The 20002-nt window shown below is 33.2% G+C and overlaps 1 protein-coding gene across 1 annotated transcript; it reads left to right on the top strand.

The window, feature by feature from the left end:
* The first annotated feature begins 818 nt into the window (after window positions 1–818).
* Window positions 819–19241, top strand: LOC134693654 (uncharacterized). The gene is made up of 8 exons (XM_063554536.1): window positions 819–874; window positions 11044–11276; window positions 12586–13633; window positions 16099–16391; window positions 16635–16772; window positions 17486–17584; window positions 17970–18061; window positions 19033–19241. The coding sequence occupies exons 2-8, from the start codon at window positions 11069–11071 to the stop codon at window positions 19156–19158; spliced, it is 2004 nt and encodes a 667-aa protein (XP_063410606.1). The 5' UTR covers window positions 819–874; window positions 11044–11068; the 3' UTR covers window positions 19159–19241.
* The last annotated feature ends 761 nt before the right edge of the window (window positions 19242–20002 follow it).

Raw genomic sequence — 20002 nt, 5'->3', positions numbered from 1 at the left:
TTGTTTAAACTAATATAGAGAACGGAAACGAAAAATGGCCATTTATAAAGAGGCATGGTAACTCTAGAATGGTATTAAAATGATATTTATTATTGATCTGTGTTTTGTAATAATAAGCATTGTGTATAGGTTTCATGACATTTGGTCGAGGAAAACTAAAGCTAGAGAACAAAAAAATATATTAAGCTCTTTTTTTTCATTTGTAAAGGGGCATAACTTTATTATGATAAAAGTGCCGCTTCGCAAATTTAAACTTGATCTGTGTTTTGTGATAATAAACATTGTGTTTATGATTCATGTGAACATTTGGTAGAGGCAAACTAAAGGCAAAGAACGGAAACCAATGGGACGTACGTAAGTACATGTACAGACGGACTAGGGAAAAACGTTATGCCCCTCCGCTAAGGCGGGAGCTTAAAACTACATAAATCTATATATTGGCTTCTACAGAGTATTCGAAATTTTTAAATTTCAACTAATCAAATATAATATATAAAAAATGAGAGGTATGGAATTCTAGATAATGAAGTCATCTAATGCTAGCCTAGGGGTGGTTAACCGCGAGACCGTCAGCACAATGTTTCTTCTAAACACAACACAACATTCTAGTCTCAACCAGTTAAAGTGAGCCTTTGATCTGTATGTTTATACCATATTTGGAAGAATAACATTCCATCATGATATTTATTGCTCTTTAACAATATAACACAATCTCTGCGTCAATAGACTAAACACTAATTTAATCATTTTCACATAATTTAAGTAAATTATCACCATTTTAACTCTTTAGCACATATCATTTGTCATGATTTTGTGAAGTAAGAGGCAAATACAAATTTATCTGATCATTTATTAGCGGTACCTGTAGAATAAGGTAAGTCCTTTTGAAATATGAAATTTTCCTTTGTTCTTATGATTTTATCATATCTACATTCTTTTCATTTTGTCTTTCTATATTTTTTCGATCATTTTTTTTGTTGTTGTAATTTCGGTTTTAATCCGAGAAATAGTTCCCTCAACATATAGTAGCAACGTTTCACAATAGGAGAGTCTGGGTAGGGCTTGCAGAACATATATATAGAGAGAATAATGAAGGAAAAGAGAAAAATGAGCAAAATATTTACAAGAGAATAATGAGGTTCAAAGGTATAAGGAATAACTGTCGGGGGAAATATAAAAATGGGGTAATAAAATACAATTTACAAAAATGAACGATTTACAGAATAAATTTTGAATGAAATCATTTAATAATAGAAAAAAAATTACATTCAATAAAAATAATTTTCTTGAATGTTACTGTAACAAAAAAAGTTTTTTTTATTAGATTGAATGTTATTGACACATTTTTTTTAAAGATGATTTATTATTTTCACAACATGACAAAGAGTTTGTCATATTGTGAGTGTTTTTTTTTTTTTTTTATATATATATATATCTTTATTCTGTCAAACCTTTGCAGTTACAATGGTATACAGGCACTACATGACATCAATGATACAGACATAAATACATGAATACACAAAGCAAAATATGTACACTATTTACAATTATACTGATAGTATTTAGCCAGGAGGGCACACATGTGAATTTATAAATCTAATATGAAAGTACACAGCTTTCTCAATTTAGATTTTATATTTAAATTCATAATTTTTTTAAACATAATTATATTTGGACGATTTAAATATTTTTTATCAATACATTCTTTTCTTTGTATTGACATCTCTGTGCACATCATAATATAATGATACTCATCTCCAAGATCTTTAGAGTTACATAAGTTACAATTTCGTCTATCTCTCTGAATATTTGTCCATCTCCCTATCTCAATGGGTAATTTATGGTTGATGGTTCTAAGTTATAGTTATTGACCAAGCAAGTCGGTATATGGGATTTAATCTGCACAGCACGAGATGACACAATAACCCGTACGACGTAGGAGTTCGGGTTATTGGGCCATGACACAATAACCCGAACGACGTAGGAGTTCGGGTTATTGGGCCATCTCGTGCTGTGCAAATTAAATTCCATATACCGATTTGATTGGCCAATAACTGTTTTAACACATGACGCAATCAATTTACGTGAACGTTTTAGAAATGTTGACGTCATTCCGCAATCCACGGATCCTAGGAAAGTTTCTTGTAAGGTAAAGCAAGGCGAAAATACGACTTTGGTAAGTTTAAAATTAATAATGTTTTTCATATTTCTAAAATTGCGATTTAATGGTATATTTTTTTTATCGCTTCCACAGGCTTGGGTTATTGATAAAAAAAAATGTTTTGTTGATTAAAATATTTCCGTTAAATTTATTCCCCATTTTTATTTAATTGGTGACGATTAAGACTTTCACAAACTGTGTACTTTCAAATCGGTGTATGAATATAAAAAAAAATAACTGCAAGGGTTATTGAGTTTAAATCAGAATAATTGCTTTTGAATTTCTTTCCCTCAATAATATGCTTAGAGAGAATAAGAAACGAGGAAGATATTATATTATCTAAATCTAAAATGTTAAATAAACAGAAAATACGTTTCTCTTTCAAAACCTTTAACCCCCCCCCCCCCCCCCCCAATCTCTTTTTATCTTCTGTATTACTTTTTAAGACACGTCCATCTAAATGAAGTCTGATTGATCTCCAGCTAATCCCCCTGTTTTAAAACAAACTGAAATATGGTCCTCATTAAATTTGGTCCAAAAATAGTTCCTTTATATTCGGATATTCAAAAAGTCGTTATAAATTCCATTGAGTCTGAAACTAATCTAAATCAGATTGATTTCTATATTCGGATATTCTTAGATACAATTCTTTTTGGGCAGAAATTAACAAAAATTGTTTTAACTTTCTTTTTTACTTTAAAACACTGATATAGATTTACGTTGTACACAAAATATAATAAAATAGTTTATGTCCCAGCTTTAATAGATAAAAAAAAATGATGGAATGAGAAACCTTTCTTTTTCCTATTTTGAAACTACGATGTTTGTACGAAGTTTATCTTTGTCGTAATTTCAAGGCAGATGGCAGATTCGGGGGTGGGGGGCGAACAGGTCGTTAACCCTTGGATTTGACAAAGTATCGTGTTTTAGCTTCAAAACGTCAATATTGTCTTTAGTCTCGCTACACTCGTGGATTTTTTTTTAATTTGATAGAATAACGCCCCTTTCAAAATCAAAGAACCGCCCCTAAAGGTAAAAATAGATTTGAACTGTGCAGTTATCTGAGGTAGTTAATGCACACCTTAGCTGTGCATTATCCAGATTATACCACAGTAAGAACAAAGAGATTTTACTCTTGCCATGTGTTAAATTTGCATAAAGTATAAATATCACGAAATTCTAAAATATCAAAATAGTTCTCAAACCCAAAAGTATCCTTAAAAATTCGATAATTTAATGTCTTCGAACATGCTTGCACATTTGAAAACCATGTTTGTTGAAACTGATCTTGGAGTGATGTTCTGATAGTATTCTTTAGCCAAATGTCACTAATACATGTTTGAGATAACCCCACAAAAGATAATCCTGTTTCATTAAAAATAGATTCAACATGGTTTAACCATTTAAACTTTACATCATTTTCATTTGACAGTTTAAACAGTAGTTTATAAATGGTCGCTGATAATTTAGTCGGTTTACCACATACTAATTTCAGCCAAAATGATACCATACGGACTTTAATATCTAAATTGATGGGATATCGTCCAAGTTCATTTGCCTTTGTAGCTTTTTCTGCTAAATGTTTTCTACAGTGTTTAAATGTCCCATTTCGTGAAAAATATATCCCAAGATAGTTAAATTCTTGAACGATATCTATTATAACAGAGTTATCATATGTAAAACTGAGATTTTTGGGTTGTCTCCCATTACTAAAAATTACAATTTTTGTTTTTTCTACATTAACTTTCATTTTCCAGACATCACAATATGAGTGGAATTTATCTAGCAATAATTGAAGATTTTTGGCCGATTCCGCCATTAACACAGTATCATCTGCATAGAGGATTGCGAACAGTTTAACATAAATATCTAATTTTTCCTCAAGTGCATCTTCAGTAGTATTCAAACCAATCAGGTTCTCGTTGATAAAAAAGTTTTCCAAATCATTTAAGAAAAGTGAGAACAGAAAAGGAGATAAGTTTTCCCCTTGTCGTAGACCAATATTGCATGAAAAATAATCTGATATATTGCCATTATAAGATAAACATGACTTAATATTATCATACATCTTATGAATTATGTTATACATATGACCATTTATGTTATTCAATAACATCTTATACCATAAAGCGTCTCTTCTGACTGTGTCAAACGCTTTTTCAAAATCTACAAATGCACAAAACATTTTTTTTCTTTTTTAATTTCAAAATTTCAAAGAAAGAGTGCAGTATAAATATGCAATCGACTGTTGAATAGCCACTTCTAAATCCAAACTGGTTTTCATTTATTAATAAAAATTCATCGGAAAAATTTGATAATCTATAACATAAAATCGAAGTGAATCATTTCCCAACACAACTGACAATTGTGATTGGTCTATAGTTTTTTGGATCAAATTTGTTTCCCTTATTCTTATAAAATGGTTTGATCGTGCCAATTACCCAAGATTCTGGTATAATTCCAGTTCTGAAAACTAAATTAAACAATTCAACATATACATCAATTAAAAAATCACTAGACGATTTAATATATTCATTTATAATCATATCGTCGCCACAGGCTTTATTACTTTTCAGTTTCTTAATACAATTCATAATATCGTCCTTTGTAATTGGACCATTAAGTGTACCATTTAAATCATATAAAGCATCTTGGTCTACATTTGGTAAATCAATAGGATCGGGGGTGCCTGAATTAAGATCTCTGAAAAAATTAAGTAAATTATCAAAATTAATTTCAGGTTGTTTCGTGTGTTCCCGCTTATTCAAAATATTCCAATACTCTTTTGAATTTTGAGATCTGAGGTTTTTTAATCTTTTAGCCATATCACGTCTATGAGTTTTTATGGCTTTGTCCATCACTTTTTTATATTTCCTCTCAGAATCTTTTACTTCGTTGTATAATAAAAGCGAAGGTGAAAATTTGAGCCTGCGCTTAAGCTTTCTGAAGTTTTGCCTCGCAAATTTGCAGTCATAATTAAACCATGGCTTGTCTCCCTTCTTTTTAGGGGCTCGCTTTTTTGGTTTATCAGTTCGTGATCCAAACGTTGTCTTAGCAGACTCTAAAACAACTAATCCAATCTCATTTACAAATGCGTTGACATTGTTATCATCAACTTTTTCTAAATTCACACTTTTCAAATTACGTAACAACTTGTCTAATCTATCAACATTTATATTAGCTCTAAATTCAGGTACCATTTTATGATCCCATTTATTAATCTTTTCTCTAGACTGAACATTAGGACTGTCTTGTTCATTACAATCTGTGACCAATGAGTTGCTTTCTAAGCGTAAATACAATGGACAATGAACATCTGAATACAAGTGTGAAAATTCTAGTACATCAAAATCAATAAGTTTTTCTAAAATGTTAACATTACTCAAACAATAGTCTACAACACTAGCATTTCTGCAGGTAAATTTCCCAGTTTTATCATTTCCCAGTCTACCATTCATAATGAATAAGTTGTTACATTTGTATAAGTCAAGCAGATTATTACCGTAACGTGTTTTCCCTTTATCCATACTAATACGATCTCTGGGTATATTATACAATTCTAAGTTACATACATCACCAGCCCAGTAGTCAACACTTCGGTGTTGACATGAATATCAATTATATGGTCATTTTTATAAATTTCCTGTTTACAAAACTTTGAATTATTCGAAAAACTAAGGATTTTCTTACCCCAGGAGTAGATTACCTTAGCCGTATTTGGCACAACTTTTTGGAATTTTGGGTCCTCAATGCTCTTCAACTTTGTATTTGTTTGGCTTTTTAACTATTTTGATATGAGCGTCACTGATGAGTCTTATGTAGACGAAACGCGCGTCTGGCGTATAAAATTATAATCCTGGTACTTTTGATAACTATTTACACCACTGGGTCGATGCCACTGCTGGTGGACGTTTCGTCCCCGAGGGTATCACCAGCCCAGTAGTCAACACTTCGGTGTTGACATGAATATCAATTATATGGTCATTTTTATAAATTTTCTGTTTACAAAACTTTGAATTATTCGAAAAACTAAGGATTTTCTTACCCCAGGAGTAGATTACCTTAGCCGTATTTGGCACAACTTTTTGGAATTTTGGGTCCTCAATGCTCTTCAACTTTGTATTTGTTTGGCTTTTTAACTATTTTGATATGAGCGTCACTGATGAGTCTTATGTAGACGAAACGCGCGTCTGGCGTATAAAATTATAATCCTGGTACTTTTGATGACTATTATAGATACACACTCCAAATCAATACTAATATCTTTATCATCAATAAATACATAATCTTTCTCATTTGAGGTACGTGCGTTAAAATCACCAATAATAAAAATATGTTCAAATGTTGTAGAAAGTTCCAAGTATTCACTTTCAATTTCATTGAATGCATCAGGGGAGGAGTATGATGTATAATTCTGGTGGGATATATACTACTCCAAAAATTATATCCTCATTATTTAAAAATTTTGAAATTTTTCACCATAGAACAAATTTACTATTTGTTTCAATCACTTCTATAGAGTTATTCAGATTTTCTCTATACCCGATTACAATGCCACCTGATTTAACTCTTGATATTTTACGTCTATTTTTGAATTTTAATGTGTAACCAGATAAAAAGAATATCATCCATATCGTCAGTTTTTGATTCAACAAAGCAAACAACATCATGTTTTCGGATTAAACTTTCAAACTCTGGATATTGTAGTCTATGTTTTAGGCCACAGCAGTTAACATATAAAAGATCTATAGATTTTTTGTCTGTAATACTATTTTTTGACAAATAGGCAGATTCACCTGATAAAGACGCACTTATGTCTTCATTATTACTAGTAATATTTTCATCAACATCAATATCTACATGAACGTTTAAATTTTCAAAAATACAATTAATCTGTTCAAATGTTTCATCATTACACAAAGGTTCATTACAATTACTATTTACATTATTTTCAGCAATGTTTACATATTTATTATCATGTTTATCAATTAGTGTCGGACTGTCAATATGTTGCGCTCCTCGGCAATCCTAGTAATGAGCTTTCGGAGTTGAACCTGTGCGGGATCGTTTCTTGGGGTTGCTATCAGATGAGGGGGTTGATTTTGTTCGTTCAATATGCGGTGATGGGGCGTCACTTTGACGCTGTGGTGTGGCATCACTTTGGCGTAGCGGCGAAGATCCATCTTGGCGTGTCGGTAGACTGCCATCTTGGTATGGGATATCTGCAACCTCGGCATCGTCAGGAATTTGATAAAGCTCATTGTCTATAAAGAGGCGGTCTCGAACGAGTGTTGCAATTTTCCTGTTTCGCTTTGCCTCTTTCATTATAGGATACAACTTTCGTCTCCTGTCCTCTATTTCTTTGGGGAATTGTTGCTTAATGCCGTATCTTGTGTTCCGTAGCCTGTAAGCATTATCTAAAACGTACTGTAGGTCACAATGATATAGGAAACGTGCTATTATGGGTCTTCCGCCACCTTGATATCGTACAAACCTTTGAACGTTTCCAAACTCTATTTTATAGTCAATGCCTAGTTCGTTGTTAAGAAAACAACGGAGAAGTTCTTCGGTGTTTTCATCTCTGACGTTACAAAGCCCGGTAAAAACCAGATTGTTCTTCATAGAGCGGCACTGAAGGTCGAGCACTTTTTCCTTCATGTTTTCAAGCTCTGTTTGGCAGTTGCATTCTTGCCGCTGGTCACTTAATTCTGATAAATTTTTGAATAGTTTATTTATACAGGCTTTTGTTTGTTCGAGTTCCTTTGAGTTTTTCTCGGTGACGATTTTGTTTCTGTCGCATCGAGCTTTTACATCGTCAAATAGGTTCCCTATCCCTTGAACATTGGTTTCAAGTTCCGTAACTGTTGTTTGACATGTTTTTAGTCCCTGCTCGTTAGTTATAACCCTGCTGGTCAAGGATGTTATTATATTTCTAAATTCACCGAAATTTTCAATCCCCTTTTCAACAACTTGCAATCTTTTATCAATACTCGATACCAAGCTAATAAAAGTGTTCAATAGTAAAGGTACGCTTAGATCGTCTCCATTGCCTTCAATAATTGTCCTACTATCTTCCATTAATTTACGAGTCTCGCTTAAAGCCATTATGTGTATTGCGGATGTGTGTAAACACTAAAGGGCATAGTTGAATGTTACAGTCCAAAGTCCAACTTTGATGAACTGGCCAGTAGCGCTTTCTAATACGTTATATTGTTCAATCTTAGTGAGTTGTATTCGTTACATGTAGGTGTTATGTACTATTTTGGTGATGTCTATGAAGAATAAACAATTGCTGTGAAAATAAATAAAGTGTTACTTTTCTTTGGCTTTCTTCATCCGAAAATAAAGTCCGTTCGATACCGATTCCAATCATATATCACATATTCTCCATAACGCTTTCCATTTTGCTACATTTTCGGTATTTTGTTCTCTGAAAATTTTACACGTCCATCATTCTCAAGGGCACATAAACAGACTTTAAGTAGCTTAAACGGTTATTGAGTTAAAAGGTTAAACAACTTTTGAAAATCACACTATTTGACATTTTTTAATTTCCAACCTAGCCTTTGCAATGTTCCTCATTTTATTCTCTTCAAAGAAATGGAATAAAATGCATTAACTGTGTCCAAATCCTGTGTCCACAATCTTTGCTTCAACACGTACCCAATTGTACCGCGATTTCGCGGACATCTTTTAATATATAGACAGTGTAGAAGATAATGTCGCATACAGACATAAAAAACATACAATCAATTGTAATATCATGTCACTTTATTCATAGACACTATTTCAGTTTTTAATTGTTAATCAAAATTCATATACAATTTACGATTCTTTCAAAATGTCTAATAGTGAAGAACAAAAACAGTATATATATATTTGAGGGCCTGAATTTCAGTTTTATTTACTATTAAGGCAATTTTCTGGATTTGTGTTTTTCAGTTCATCTTTACTTGTATAATTCTTTATATGTTGACATTCATTTATTCCTCCTTATTCCTTATTTGTTTCGAACGAGATTTGCCCACTATCCCCCCCCCCCCCCCCCCCAGTATAAGACCCATTCAAAACTCGCATTAATTGTTATATATGACGAAAAATGATTTAATTAATCAATGATGATAAAGTTAATTTAACGCATAATTCAAATTTTAAACTCTATGAAAGAAGATGTGGTATGAGTTCCCATCCAACAGCTATCAAGGAAAGACTTTAGGACAACTACATGTCGTCCTACGATCTTCAATAATGATCAAAACTCATATCAAGAACACCGAGATGACAAATTGAAAACACAATCCAGACGAGAAAAACAACGGCCTCATAATTCTAAAGCACTAAAAAAATACAAAAATCATTGAACTATTTTTGGAAAAAGAAGTATGCCTCTTTCGCATTTTTATTGTTTTATTGAATAATGAGGGTCTGAATAGGGTTTTGATATCAGAAAAATGAGGGAAAAGGTACAAATTATGAGTAAAAATAATAAAGAATTAGTATAGACAAAAATAAATATTAAAAACAGAACAGTTATATGGAAAAGATAATGATTCAGGATGTAAAAAAGAATAAAGAAATATCATGTATTACTGAAAAATTATGTATTACTGAAAAATTATTACACCAGGGTTTTCGATATCACAAACTAGTCAAAACATTTACTAAATTTTATCATCGGTATAAAGAAATTATTCGTAAATATAGCTCAACATGCAGACTTCTTATACGTTGATGTATTTCACATCCAATTTGCTATGAAAATATTCTTTATAAAGCACAAAGGTGTAAGAATTCACCTCAGAAACTTACAAAACCTTTGAATAGACTTATTAAGAAGGGATATAATTACAATACTGTTGTCAAGTCATTAAAGATTGCATATTTTGGCGTTAATATTGAGTCACTGATAAGGTCTTTGCGTCGGAACTAAACACATTTATTCTAAAAAACAGTTGTTGGCATGACACGGGTTATGTTCTTCTCATATATGTTATGATGGTATGATACTAAACCCCTATCGGGAAGGATTGTGCCTGATGTTCGTATGACGAAATCATAATCTTTCAGTCAGTTTAATTAAAGTCTGGAGCTGGCATGTCAGTTAACTGCTAGTAGTCTGTTGTTATTTATGTATTATTGTCATTTTGTTTATTTTCTTTGGTTACATCTTCTGAGATCAGACTAGGACTTCTCTTGAACTGAATTTTAATGTGCGTATTGTTATGCGTACTTTTCTACATTGGTTAGAGGTATAGGGGGAGGGTTGAGATCTCACAAAAATGTTTAACCCCGCCGCATTTTTTCGCCTGTCCCAAGTCAGGATCCTCTGGCCTTTGTTAGTCTTGTATTATTTTAATTTTAGTTTCTTGTGTACAATTTGGAAATTAGTATGGCGTTCATTATCACTGAACTAGTATATATTTGTTTAGGGGCCAGCTGAAGGACGCCTCCGGGTGCGGGAATTTCTCGCTACATTGAAGACCTGTTGGTGACCTTCTGCTGTTGTGGTTTTTTTGGGTTTTTTTTTTGGTTTTTTTTTTATTTGGTCGGGTTTTTGTCTCTTTGACACATTCCCCATTTCCAATCTCAATTTTATGGTATACATTTAACAAAAGAAAGATCCCCAATCCAAACCCTGTATTATTTATTAATTAAACAATTCTGGACTTTAGTGCTTATCATTCCATTTTATTTTACTTCACGTTGGTACCCATCGAATAAAACATTGTCAACCTTTACTTCGCCTCGCCATCGGTTGACTATGTTTTTTCAGGGTTAAAATCTGCTCTATCACCCTCTAAGCTATATGTTATTTATTTAACTATAATAATTTGGTTATGTAACACTAGCTCTATATACATCGTTTTGTTGTAAAATTACAGTCCTTCAGAACAATATTTGATTTAGATGAGCAGAATGGCGGCACTAAATAACAAAATCATCCCTATTGAAATATCCATGCGGAGCCTGAAATCAGAGGCGGCTGGACCTCGAGGAAGAAGATATTCCATCAGCACCAGATCTAGTTCTACGTTCTCGCAGAATGATCTGAATGAGGCCATTATGAATATGCTTCATTCAGCACCAAACCAAACATGCAGAAGAATATGTGTTGGTAAGTCATAAGTATGTACAACACGTGACTATTTTGGGGTTGGGTAAATGTTAAAGGGGGCGGGGCAATGTATTCAATAAAAAGTGTGAGTGTACACCAATTACATAGCAGCAACATAATACACACATAATTCAAAAAATGAATTTTAACGTCAACATACGATTTATAAAAATAAAATTATACGTTATTCCCAAGTCTGAGTCGTCCGCAGAAAGAGAAATGGGCCACTATAAAGAATTATAAAGGCAATATGAGCCCACTATCTCATAATCTCACATCTTACGTGAAACTCGAATATCATAGTATACTGAACTTCCAGAAGTGTCTTGATTTTTAAGTACTATTATTAATAATGATCTTTGTTTTTGTTCATATGGGATAAGGGCTCATATCACTTCTCAAAGTATACTCAATGTGCATGATGAGGCGCTGGCCTCGGTGAACATCATATTTCTGGATTGATAATTTTTTAATCATCCCAGTTATCAAAAGACACCAATTGTATCGTTAATTATGATATAATTGGATTATATTTGGGTTTTAGTTATCTTGTATACCGTTATTTTCATCTAAATGCTATACAATAAAAAATCAAAACAATTTTAGCCTAATGCGTTTTTCTTGATTTACCTTAACTCATCAATAACTATGAAAGCCGACTATTTGAAAGCAAAGGATGCATAAGAACTGAAACAGTTGCAGATCAATAATACCAAATAGGGTCTACGATTTAACCAAACTTATTAAAGGCTCACTATTTTGATAAATCACAAGTGTGGACACAGATCGGTGTGGAAAATTTTTAAGTGTGGACACATATCAGTGTGTATAATAAATGTGGATATTTGACAGTGTGCTCTGACAAACAGATTACTCTGTATTCTCATGATGTTCCATGAAAAACTGTGTTGCACGTACAGTGACAACCAACCTGTACCAAACACGTTAACAATTAATAAGGTCGTTTATTTAATGTTTAGTTTTAATTCATAAACGGAGACTTATATAGAAAGTTTTTTTTTAACGAATTTAACGAATTTTAGTCGTAAGTATTTTTGTGAAACCCACTCCAGTTTCTCTACAAATAAGTAAAAGAATCTCATATGGACACATGGTTTATTGAGATCCTTTGCGTGATCTTAATTTACGGTATACATTTTAAATTGACTTTGTCAATGTGCAAACTTTTATCAATCTTTTATTTATAGAGATTTGTTTGATGTTTATGATCACAATTGTGTGAATTTCAGTAACGATTCGTATTTCAAAACACCCTGCAAAAATTTAATACTTCGATTATGCATTTCAGGTAACCCAATCACAATTATTGGACAGAGAAAACAAATGGCAAAAATGTTGGCAGTTGTTTTACTTCCGTTACTGATATTGACCATCATTACAGCAGTGGATTTTTCTAAATCCTTAACAAGTTACATCAATACCGATGCGATAGCCGAACAAATAGATTTTGGAGTAAAACTTGGTGGTTTTCTACTGGCCCTGCAAAAAGAACGCGACATGAGCTCCCTTTATTTAAGTCAAATTGGCCTCGATTCAAAAAGAGAATTATTGCTAGCATATCCAGAAACAGATGGCGCTTTAGATAATTTATCTTCGTGGCCTGTTAGTCCGAGTAATAAACAGCAACAATACCAGTCACGCGAACATTTTGTCAATTTTCTAAATAGACATCGATATGAACTAGATTCTAATAATGCAACAGGAACTGATGAAATTAGTTTTTACTCGCAGACTATTGAAATATTTATTAAGTGGATGTACGACTCAGTCAGTGAGTTGGATACTGGAACTATTTGGAAGACACTAGTTGGGTATCAAGAATTGATCATTGCGAGCGAATATATTGGTCGAGAGAGAGGCTACGGAATATATTACTACGCTACAGGTGCATTCATGGACCGGAAGCATTATTTACTCTTTATGGAAAGTCAAGACAGCGCAAGAACACATTTTGCATCAGCTAGAATGTATTCTGTTACTGCTTCAGATATTTATCATACAACCCTTGACGCCCAGAATCAAACGTTGCGCGTCATTAACGATTTGCGAGAAGATATCAAAGCTAATAATTCATCAGTCTCGGAAGGATCACTTGAAAAGGCTAAACGATGGTATGCAAACATGAGTATCTACATGGATGTTATGAGATCTGCACAGAAGGTGTTAACCGCTAAGATCAATGGACTTCTGAAAAACAACTCCAATGCTGAAATGAAAGAAATGATAATAGCGGGTGTTATCTTTTCTGGAATTGTAATCATAAGTCCAGTGATAATAATGTTTGTATACAAATTGACATCGAATATCCAGAAGTACTCATTAAACATAGCTAAGAAGTAAGTAGTCATAAAAAAGGCCGTTTGGGTTTTCTCTTTTTACTTTATTTCCCATTTATTCATAATGAGGTTCCGATAGCTGACTATACGGTAAGAATTATGATCATAATTAAGGATCGTATACAGTGACATACTGTACAGTTGCTTTCATGCACATTATTGTTTCTGTAATGCAATTATGGCGTGAAAGACAGCAACCGACAGGATTAAAGAATTGTTCGTTTGGTATCTTGAGCAAGGTCTAAATTGTCTGTACTAGTTTTCATTGGGCTAAGTACGTTCTTTTATGAGCCTTTTGTTTTATACTTATCGTTGACTAAGATTGTGTTTCACGTCACATGTGTGTGTACCTTGTTCGTAGTTGTCATTAATCATGACTGTTTTGATGTATTTTTTATGGCCCCGCAACGAAGTTGTCGGTGCCATTTAGTTTAACTCTTGTCCGAAATTCCAAAATTCCGTAATTCCGTAATTTCGAAATTCCGTCATTCCGCAACAAACCATTATACAGAGTTTTTTTCTAAACGCCTTCAGATATTGGGTTGATTTTTGGTATGTGAGTTAACAATGATGAGTAACAGATCAAGTTTAAGTTTAGTTCTGCTCCGCTAATTTTTGCAGAAATTAAGGGATTAAGGTCTTTGATAAATTTGTTAAAAATCACAGTTATACAGACTTTTTTTCTATACGCCTCCAAATTATGAGCTGATTTTTTATATGTGAAACTACCATCATATTTGTGTCCACATGTGTTATTCAAATTGCAGATTTTTCAACTTTTTGGAACTGGGCAATTCGTGTCGCTTTGACACATCTAGTTTCACGTTTTGTCTTTCGGAAATTTGGTGCGGATGACTTATTAGTGATAGTGTCTGTTTTATCTATTCTTTACATTTCTAGATTCGAGGCAATGTAATTCGCATTCAAACACATAACACATACACGTTTTTCTTTAAAAAAAAAATATGTGCACATTGCATTTACTTTTTTTAGCTCACCTGGCCCAAAGGGCCAAGTGATCTTTTCTCATCACTTGGCGTCCGTCGTCCGTCGTCGTCGTCCAGCGTAAGCTTTTACAAAAATCTTCTCCTCTGAAACTACTGGGGCAAATTTAACCAAACTTGGCCACAATCATCATTGGGGTATCTGGTTTAAAAAATGTGTCCGGTGATCTCGCCAACCAACCAAAATGGCCGCCATGGCTAAAAATAGAACATAGGGGTAAAATGCAGTTTTTAGCTTATAACTCAAAAACCAAAGCATTTAGAGAAAATCTGTCATGGGGTAAATTTGTTTATCAGGTCAAGATCTATCTGCCCTGAAGTTTTTAGATGAATCAGAAAACCTGTTGTTGGGTTGCTGTCCCTAAATTGGTAATGTTAAGGAAATTTTACTATTTTGCTATTATCTTTAATATTATTATAGATGGAGATAAACTGTAAACAGCCATTATGTTCAGCAAAATAAGATTTACAATTAAATCAACATGACAGAAATGGTCAGTTGACCCCTTTAGGATTTATTGCCCATTATAGTCAATTTTAACCATTTTACGTAAATCTTATTAATCTTTTACAAAAATCTTCTCCTCTGAAACTACTTGGCTAAATTAATCCAAACTTGGCAAAAATCATCTTTGGGTCATCTAGTTTAAAAAGTGTGTCCGGTGACCCCGCCATCAAACCAAGATGGCTGCCATGGCTAAAAATAGAACAAAGGGGTAAAATGCAGTTTTTGGCTTATAACTCAAAAACCAAAGCATATAGAGCAAACCTGACTGGGTAAAATTTATTATCAGGTCAAGATCTATCTGCCCTGAAATTTTCAGATGAATCGGACAACCTGTTGTTGGGTTGCTGCCCCTGAATTGGTAATTTTAAGGAAATTTTGCCTTTTTGGGGTTATTATCTCGAGTATTATTATAGATAGAGATAAACTGTAAACAGCAATAATGTTCAGCAAAGTAAGATTTACAAATAAGTAAACATGATTGAAATGGTCAATTGACCCACTAAGAAGTTGTTGTCTTTTATAGTCAATTTTTAACAATTTTCATAGAATTTGTAAATTTTTTCTGATATTTTCTACTGAAACTACTGGGCCAAGTTCATTTTAGATAGAGATAATTGTAAATTACAAGAATGTTCAGAAAACATGGTAAAGTAAGATGTACAAACACATCACCATCACCAAAACAAAATTTTGTCATGAATCCATCTGCTTCCTTTCTTAAAAAATCACATTCACTTAGTTGAGCGACACAGGCTCTTTAGAGCCTCTAGTTGTGTCTTGCATGACACAACACTTAAATTCACCACAAACATGTACTTGCTATGGTTTTTGTCCCCTTTTAGATTTTAATGAAATTAATGTTTGTGTTATGGTGAACTGCACAATACTGCTACATGTGTTTATAACAAATTTAATATCGTTAATTCTGTATTTCTATTTATTGCATATAAAAGAACAAAAGCAGTGAATAGAGAAAAGAAGCAGAGTGAAGCTGTTTTGTTCCAAATGTTACCCAGGACAGTGGCAGAGGACCTGAAACAGAAAGGAAGCTTCAATGCTGAACATTTCACAGAATGTACAATATTTCAAAGCGATATGGTCGGTTTCACCCAGCTATCGTCAAACAGTTCACCCTTTCAAGTGACAGACATGTTGAACACGTTATTTTCGTGTTTTGATGATAGAATTAGTATATATGATACGTATAAAGTGGAAACAGTCGGAGATGGCTACATGGTGGTATCAGGTTTGTACTATTATCTTATTCATTACTTCCTTTTCGGCTTTTGCTAGTCGGAGTTTAAATTTTTTGTTTACAAATATTATTACACCATTGCCGTGACGTAGCCTATTCATTTAACGTCCTCGTGGTTTCTGTTTTAAGAAAAAAAACACTTATCCATTGTATGTATAATAATAAATACCTCATGTTGACTCCACCTGCAGTCAGTGTTAATTTTTGTAAATATTAGACATTTTACATTTGAAGGTGTACCTAGACGGAACGGAGTGAGACATGCTTCTGAAATCGCCACTTTGTCCCTGGATTTGTTATATCATGTAAACAAGTTAGAACTTCCACATTTAGCTGGTGAAAGATACAAGATCAGAATAGGATGTCATTCAGGTGAGAAAACCTTTTTCGCAAACATGTGTGTTTTTTTCCTTTTGTTTTATTTTCTTTGTGGGAAAAGGAGGGATAATAGAAATGTGTTTACTTGAAGGAAAGTTTTTATTTTGCTATGTTTTACCAATACAAACGTAGTCGACCGCTAGATATGCAGACACGTTCATTAGAACACATAATTTACAGTTCTATTAGATTGATTTAATGATATTGTGGTTTTTTTTTCAATGCTGTAAGTCAATTTTTTTCCCCATCCATTTTACAGTACAAGGTATAAGGGAAATCTGCAGTTAGAGTATTTTTTTTTTGTCATCTGCTTGACCAGTATTTTTTTTTTCAGGTTGGGGATCAGAGTAATGTTTTAGGAAAAATCATAACCCCTTACCCCACCCCCTTTTGGAGTTAAGTGGTCGTTCCCTTACAATTGTATGATTTAAGCTGTTCTTGGTATATATTAATTCAGTATGTAAAGTTAACATAAACTCTTTTCATGCAGGAATTTTTTCTTTCTTTCTTGTGTGTTTTTTCCGTTTGTTTTATTTTCTTTGTGGGAGAAGGAGGGATAATAGAAATGTGTTTACTTCAATGAAAGTTTTTAATTTGCTATGTTTGACCAATACAAACGTAGTCGACCGCTAGATATGCAGATACGTTCATAAGAACACATAATTTTACAGTTCTATCAGATTGATTTATTGATATTGTGTATGTAGGTCCAGTAGTAGCAGGTGTGGTTGGTTCTAAGAATCCTAGATATTGTTTGTTTGGCTCCACAGTACGAATCGCAGCATTGATGGAATCATCGGGAGAAAGTAAGTTTTGTAGACGTTTTTTTATGGTATCTGGCTGCTTAGTGTATCTGTAACCTAACGCTGTGTGTTCAAATGTCTACAGCACGTGTGTGTGTGTGGATATAATTTCTTAGCACGAAACATAATAGTTCGTTATGACGGATTTATAATTCTTGTTGGCGAAACATAAATTCCAAAATTTCACATTTGCGGCTAATGGTCCACCGCCGCCGTAACAAATTTCGCCATTGTATTTTCTGTTTTCGATATAGTCTATTAAGAAATATATGACTATGGTATAATTGCCATTTACTATGATCCATCAAATGATTTCAGTAGATTTAGGCAGTGATATGTCGCTGTTCGGTCTTGATAAATGTTTAATCGATTCCGTTTTATTTTACAGCAAACAAAATACAGATCAGCCACTCCTCTTACTCACTATTGAGTGCCATTGGTGGATTTGATATGGAAGAACGACAAACTATGACTGTTTTTGTAAGTGTTGCATTATTTCTTTCGTTATACGTTTCATGTGTGTTAAGAAGGTTCGCTCCTCTTTGTTCCGCTAATCCCTACTTTTATTTTCATAATTCAGTTACATATATAACTGAAATAGTTTACAAAGCCACTTTTTGAAATCTTATAAAATCTTTGTTACTTTTTCAGTCTATGAAAAAAAAGTTTCAATGTTACACATTATGCGAATAGCCTAATGCGATTTATATAACTATGAGGTCAGTAACTTCCATATTGGATGAGAGCGACACAAAAAGCTAAAGATGGCATCCAAAAGAATCTGTTATCTCTGCTCCACTTTTGAAACTCATTATTAGGTTCTTCAATGTAAAATTATCTCAGAAATGAATAAGCTCCTCGGTTGTCTCATGGTAACGTTTTTGGCTCGAGAGTTCATGTGTTCTTGTTGTTTCTCCGCTGAATATTGACATTAAGGAGTAAGAGCAAAGACTGGATTGCTCGGTTTCAGAATAAAGTGCTCGGATTAGGTGACATGTCTTTCGGTGGACTGTTGTCTTTTGGAAGTTTTTCTGTCTAGTACAAATAGTGTTAATATCATACTACGTTAACAAGTTCTGGTCATGAATATATGCATATTGATTTGCCGCTGGATGTCAAGCAGCCACCTGTCAATGAATGAATGAATGTATGTTTGGATTTGTAAGCGTATAAGGTCATATTAAGACTCACCAGTTGCGCTCAAATCAAAACAGGTGAAATCATAACGATGCTGAGATAACAAAAAAACAACCTTAAAGTTCCAAAATTGGTGCAGAAATATGCACAATGTGATGATACATTGTTATATAAAATCACAATTATATTTAATTCACAATATGATGCTAAGTGGTTTTGTTACACATTGTTTGTCGGAAAACACTGTCAAACATCCAAAACTACTAATCAACATTGATCTGTGTTCACATTTGTATATTTTTGTTAAATTGTAGACGAAAGATGAATTGAAGAAACACAACTGTCCGGAAACGACCTACTGGTTGATTCAGAAGGATTTTCAAGTCTGGGAAGGTTATTCTACAATTTCAGATGCCTCATCATTCGGGTCTTCTCTTTGAAATGATACGGTTTCTTTTCTTTTTGTGCGTGTAATGTTTTTGAGTGTATCACTTTTATTTAAATAAAAAATAATTTAAAAGAAAAAGGGGAAAAAAACAATGACAGACATGCAGAGCGTACGAAAATAAGAAGATGTGGTATGATTTGCAATGAGACACAGTTGCAGACCAAATGATAAAGATAAGGAGATGTGAAGCGGATGTCAGCAACTATAGATGTTTAAATTGGGGTTTCAACAATGAATAAAAAACATACCGCATAGCAAGCTATAAAGCCTCAACATGACTAACGCCCTGATTTATATACAAAATGATAAATAATACAATAATAAAAAGATAAGCAGCAATAATCGAGAACAACCGAATTACAGGCTTTTACAAGGATCCAACACACCAAATATAATTACTCATCATAAGTGAAAAATGAAATTGACAAAAAACAATCAGTTTTTTATGCAGTCGCTGAACTATGAAAACGGGGTCAAAGACCATGGATATTTGACAAAAAAAACCATACCAAAACTATATAACGATATGAAGGCCTTATTAATTCTAAAATATATATTTAGCGTTAACAGTTTGTTACCTCGCACACTTCATTGATAATACAATTAGCACCCCTTTATCGTCTTTGCAGTTAAAAGAATTATTTGCCACTGGACGTTAAATAATCAACAATCCATCAATCATTCGTCGCTGTTAGTAAAGACTGTCCCTGTTATACTGTAGCTGGGACTAGTATACTAAGTATATATAATAGTACCAGACTGTAAATAGTTCCTGTATTTATTAAATATGCTGACTGCACTTCTCTAAACGAGATTCTTTAAATCAGCATTACAAA

This window comes from Mytilus trossulus, chromosome 12 (assembly GCF_036588685.1).
Source record: "Mytilus trossulus isolate FHL-02 chromosome 12, PNRI_Mtr1.1.1.hap1, whole genome shotgun sequence".
Taxonomy (NCBI): Eukaryota; Metazoa; Mollusca; class Bivalvia; order Mytilida; family Mytilidae; genus Mytilus; species Mytilus trossulus.
Note: the sequence above shows the minus strand (reverse complement) of the source record. Positions and strands in the feature narration are given on the sequence as shown.

Bases quoted from the DNA above. Each gene is read 5' to 3' on its own strand.
- LOC134693654 (XM_063554536.1), top strand. From the start codon at position 11,069: ATGAGCAGAATGGCGGCACTAAATAACAAAATCATCCCTATTGAAATA. The intron at 11,277-12,585 runs GTAAGTCATAAG...TATGCATTTCAG, and splicing joins ATGCAGAAGAATATGTGTTG to GTAACCCAATCACAATTATT. The intron at 18,062-19,032 runs GTAAGTGTTGCA...GTTAAATTGTAG, and splicing joins GACAAACTATGACTGTTTTT to ACGAAAGATGAATTGAAGAA.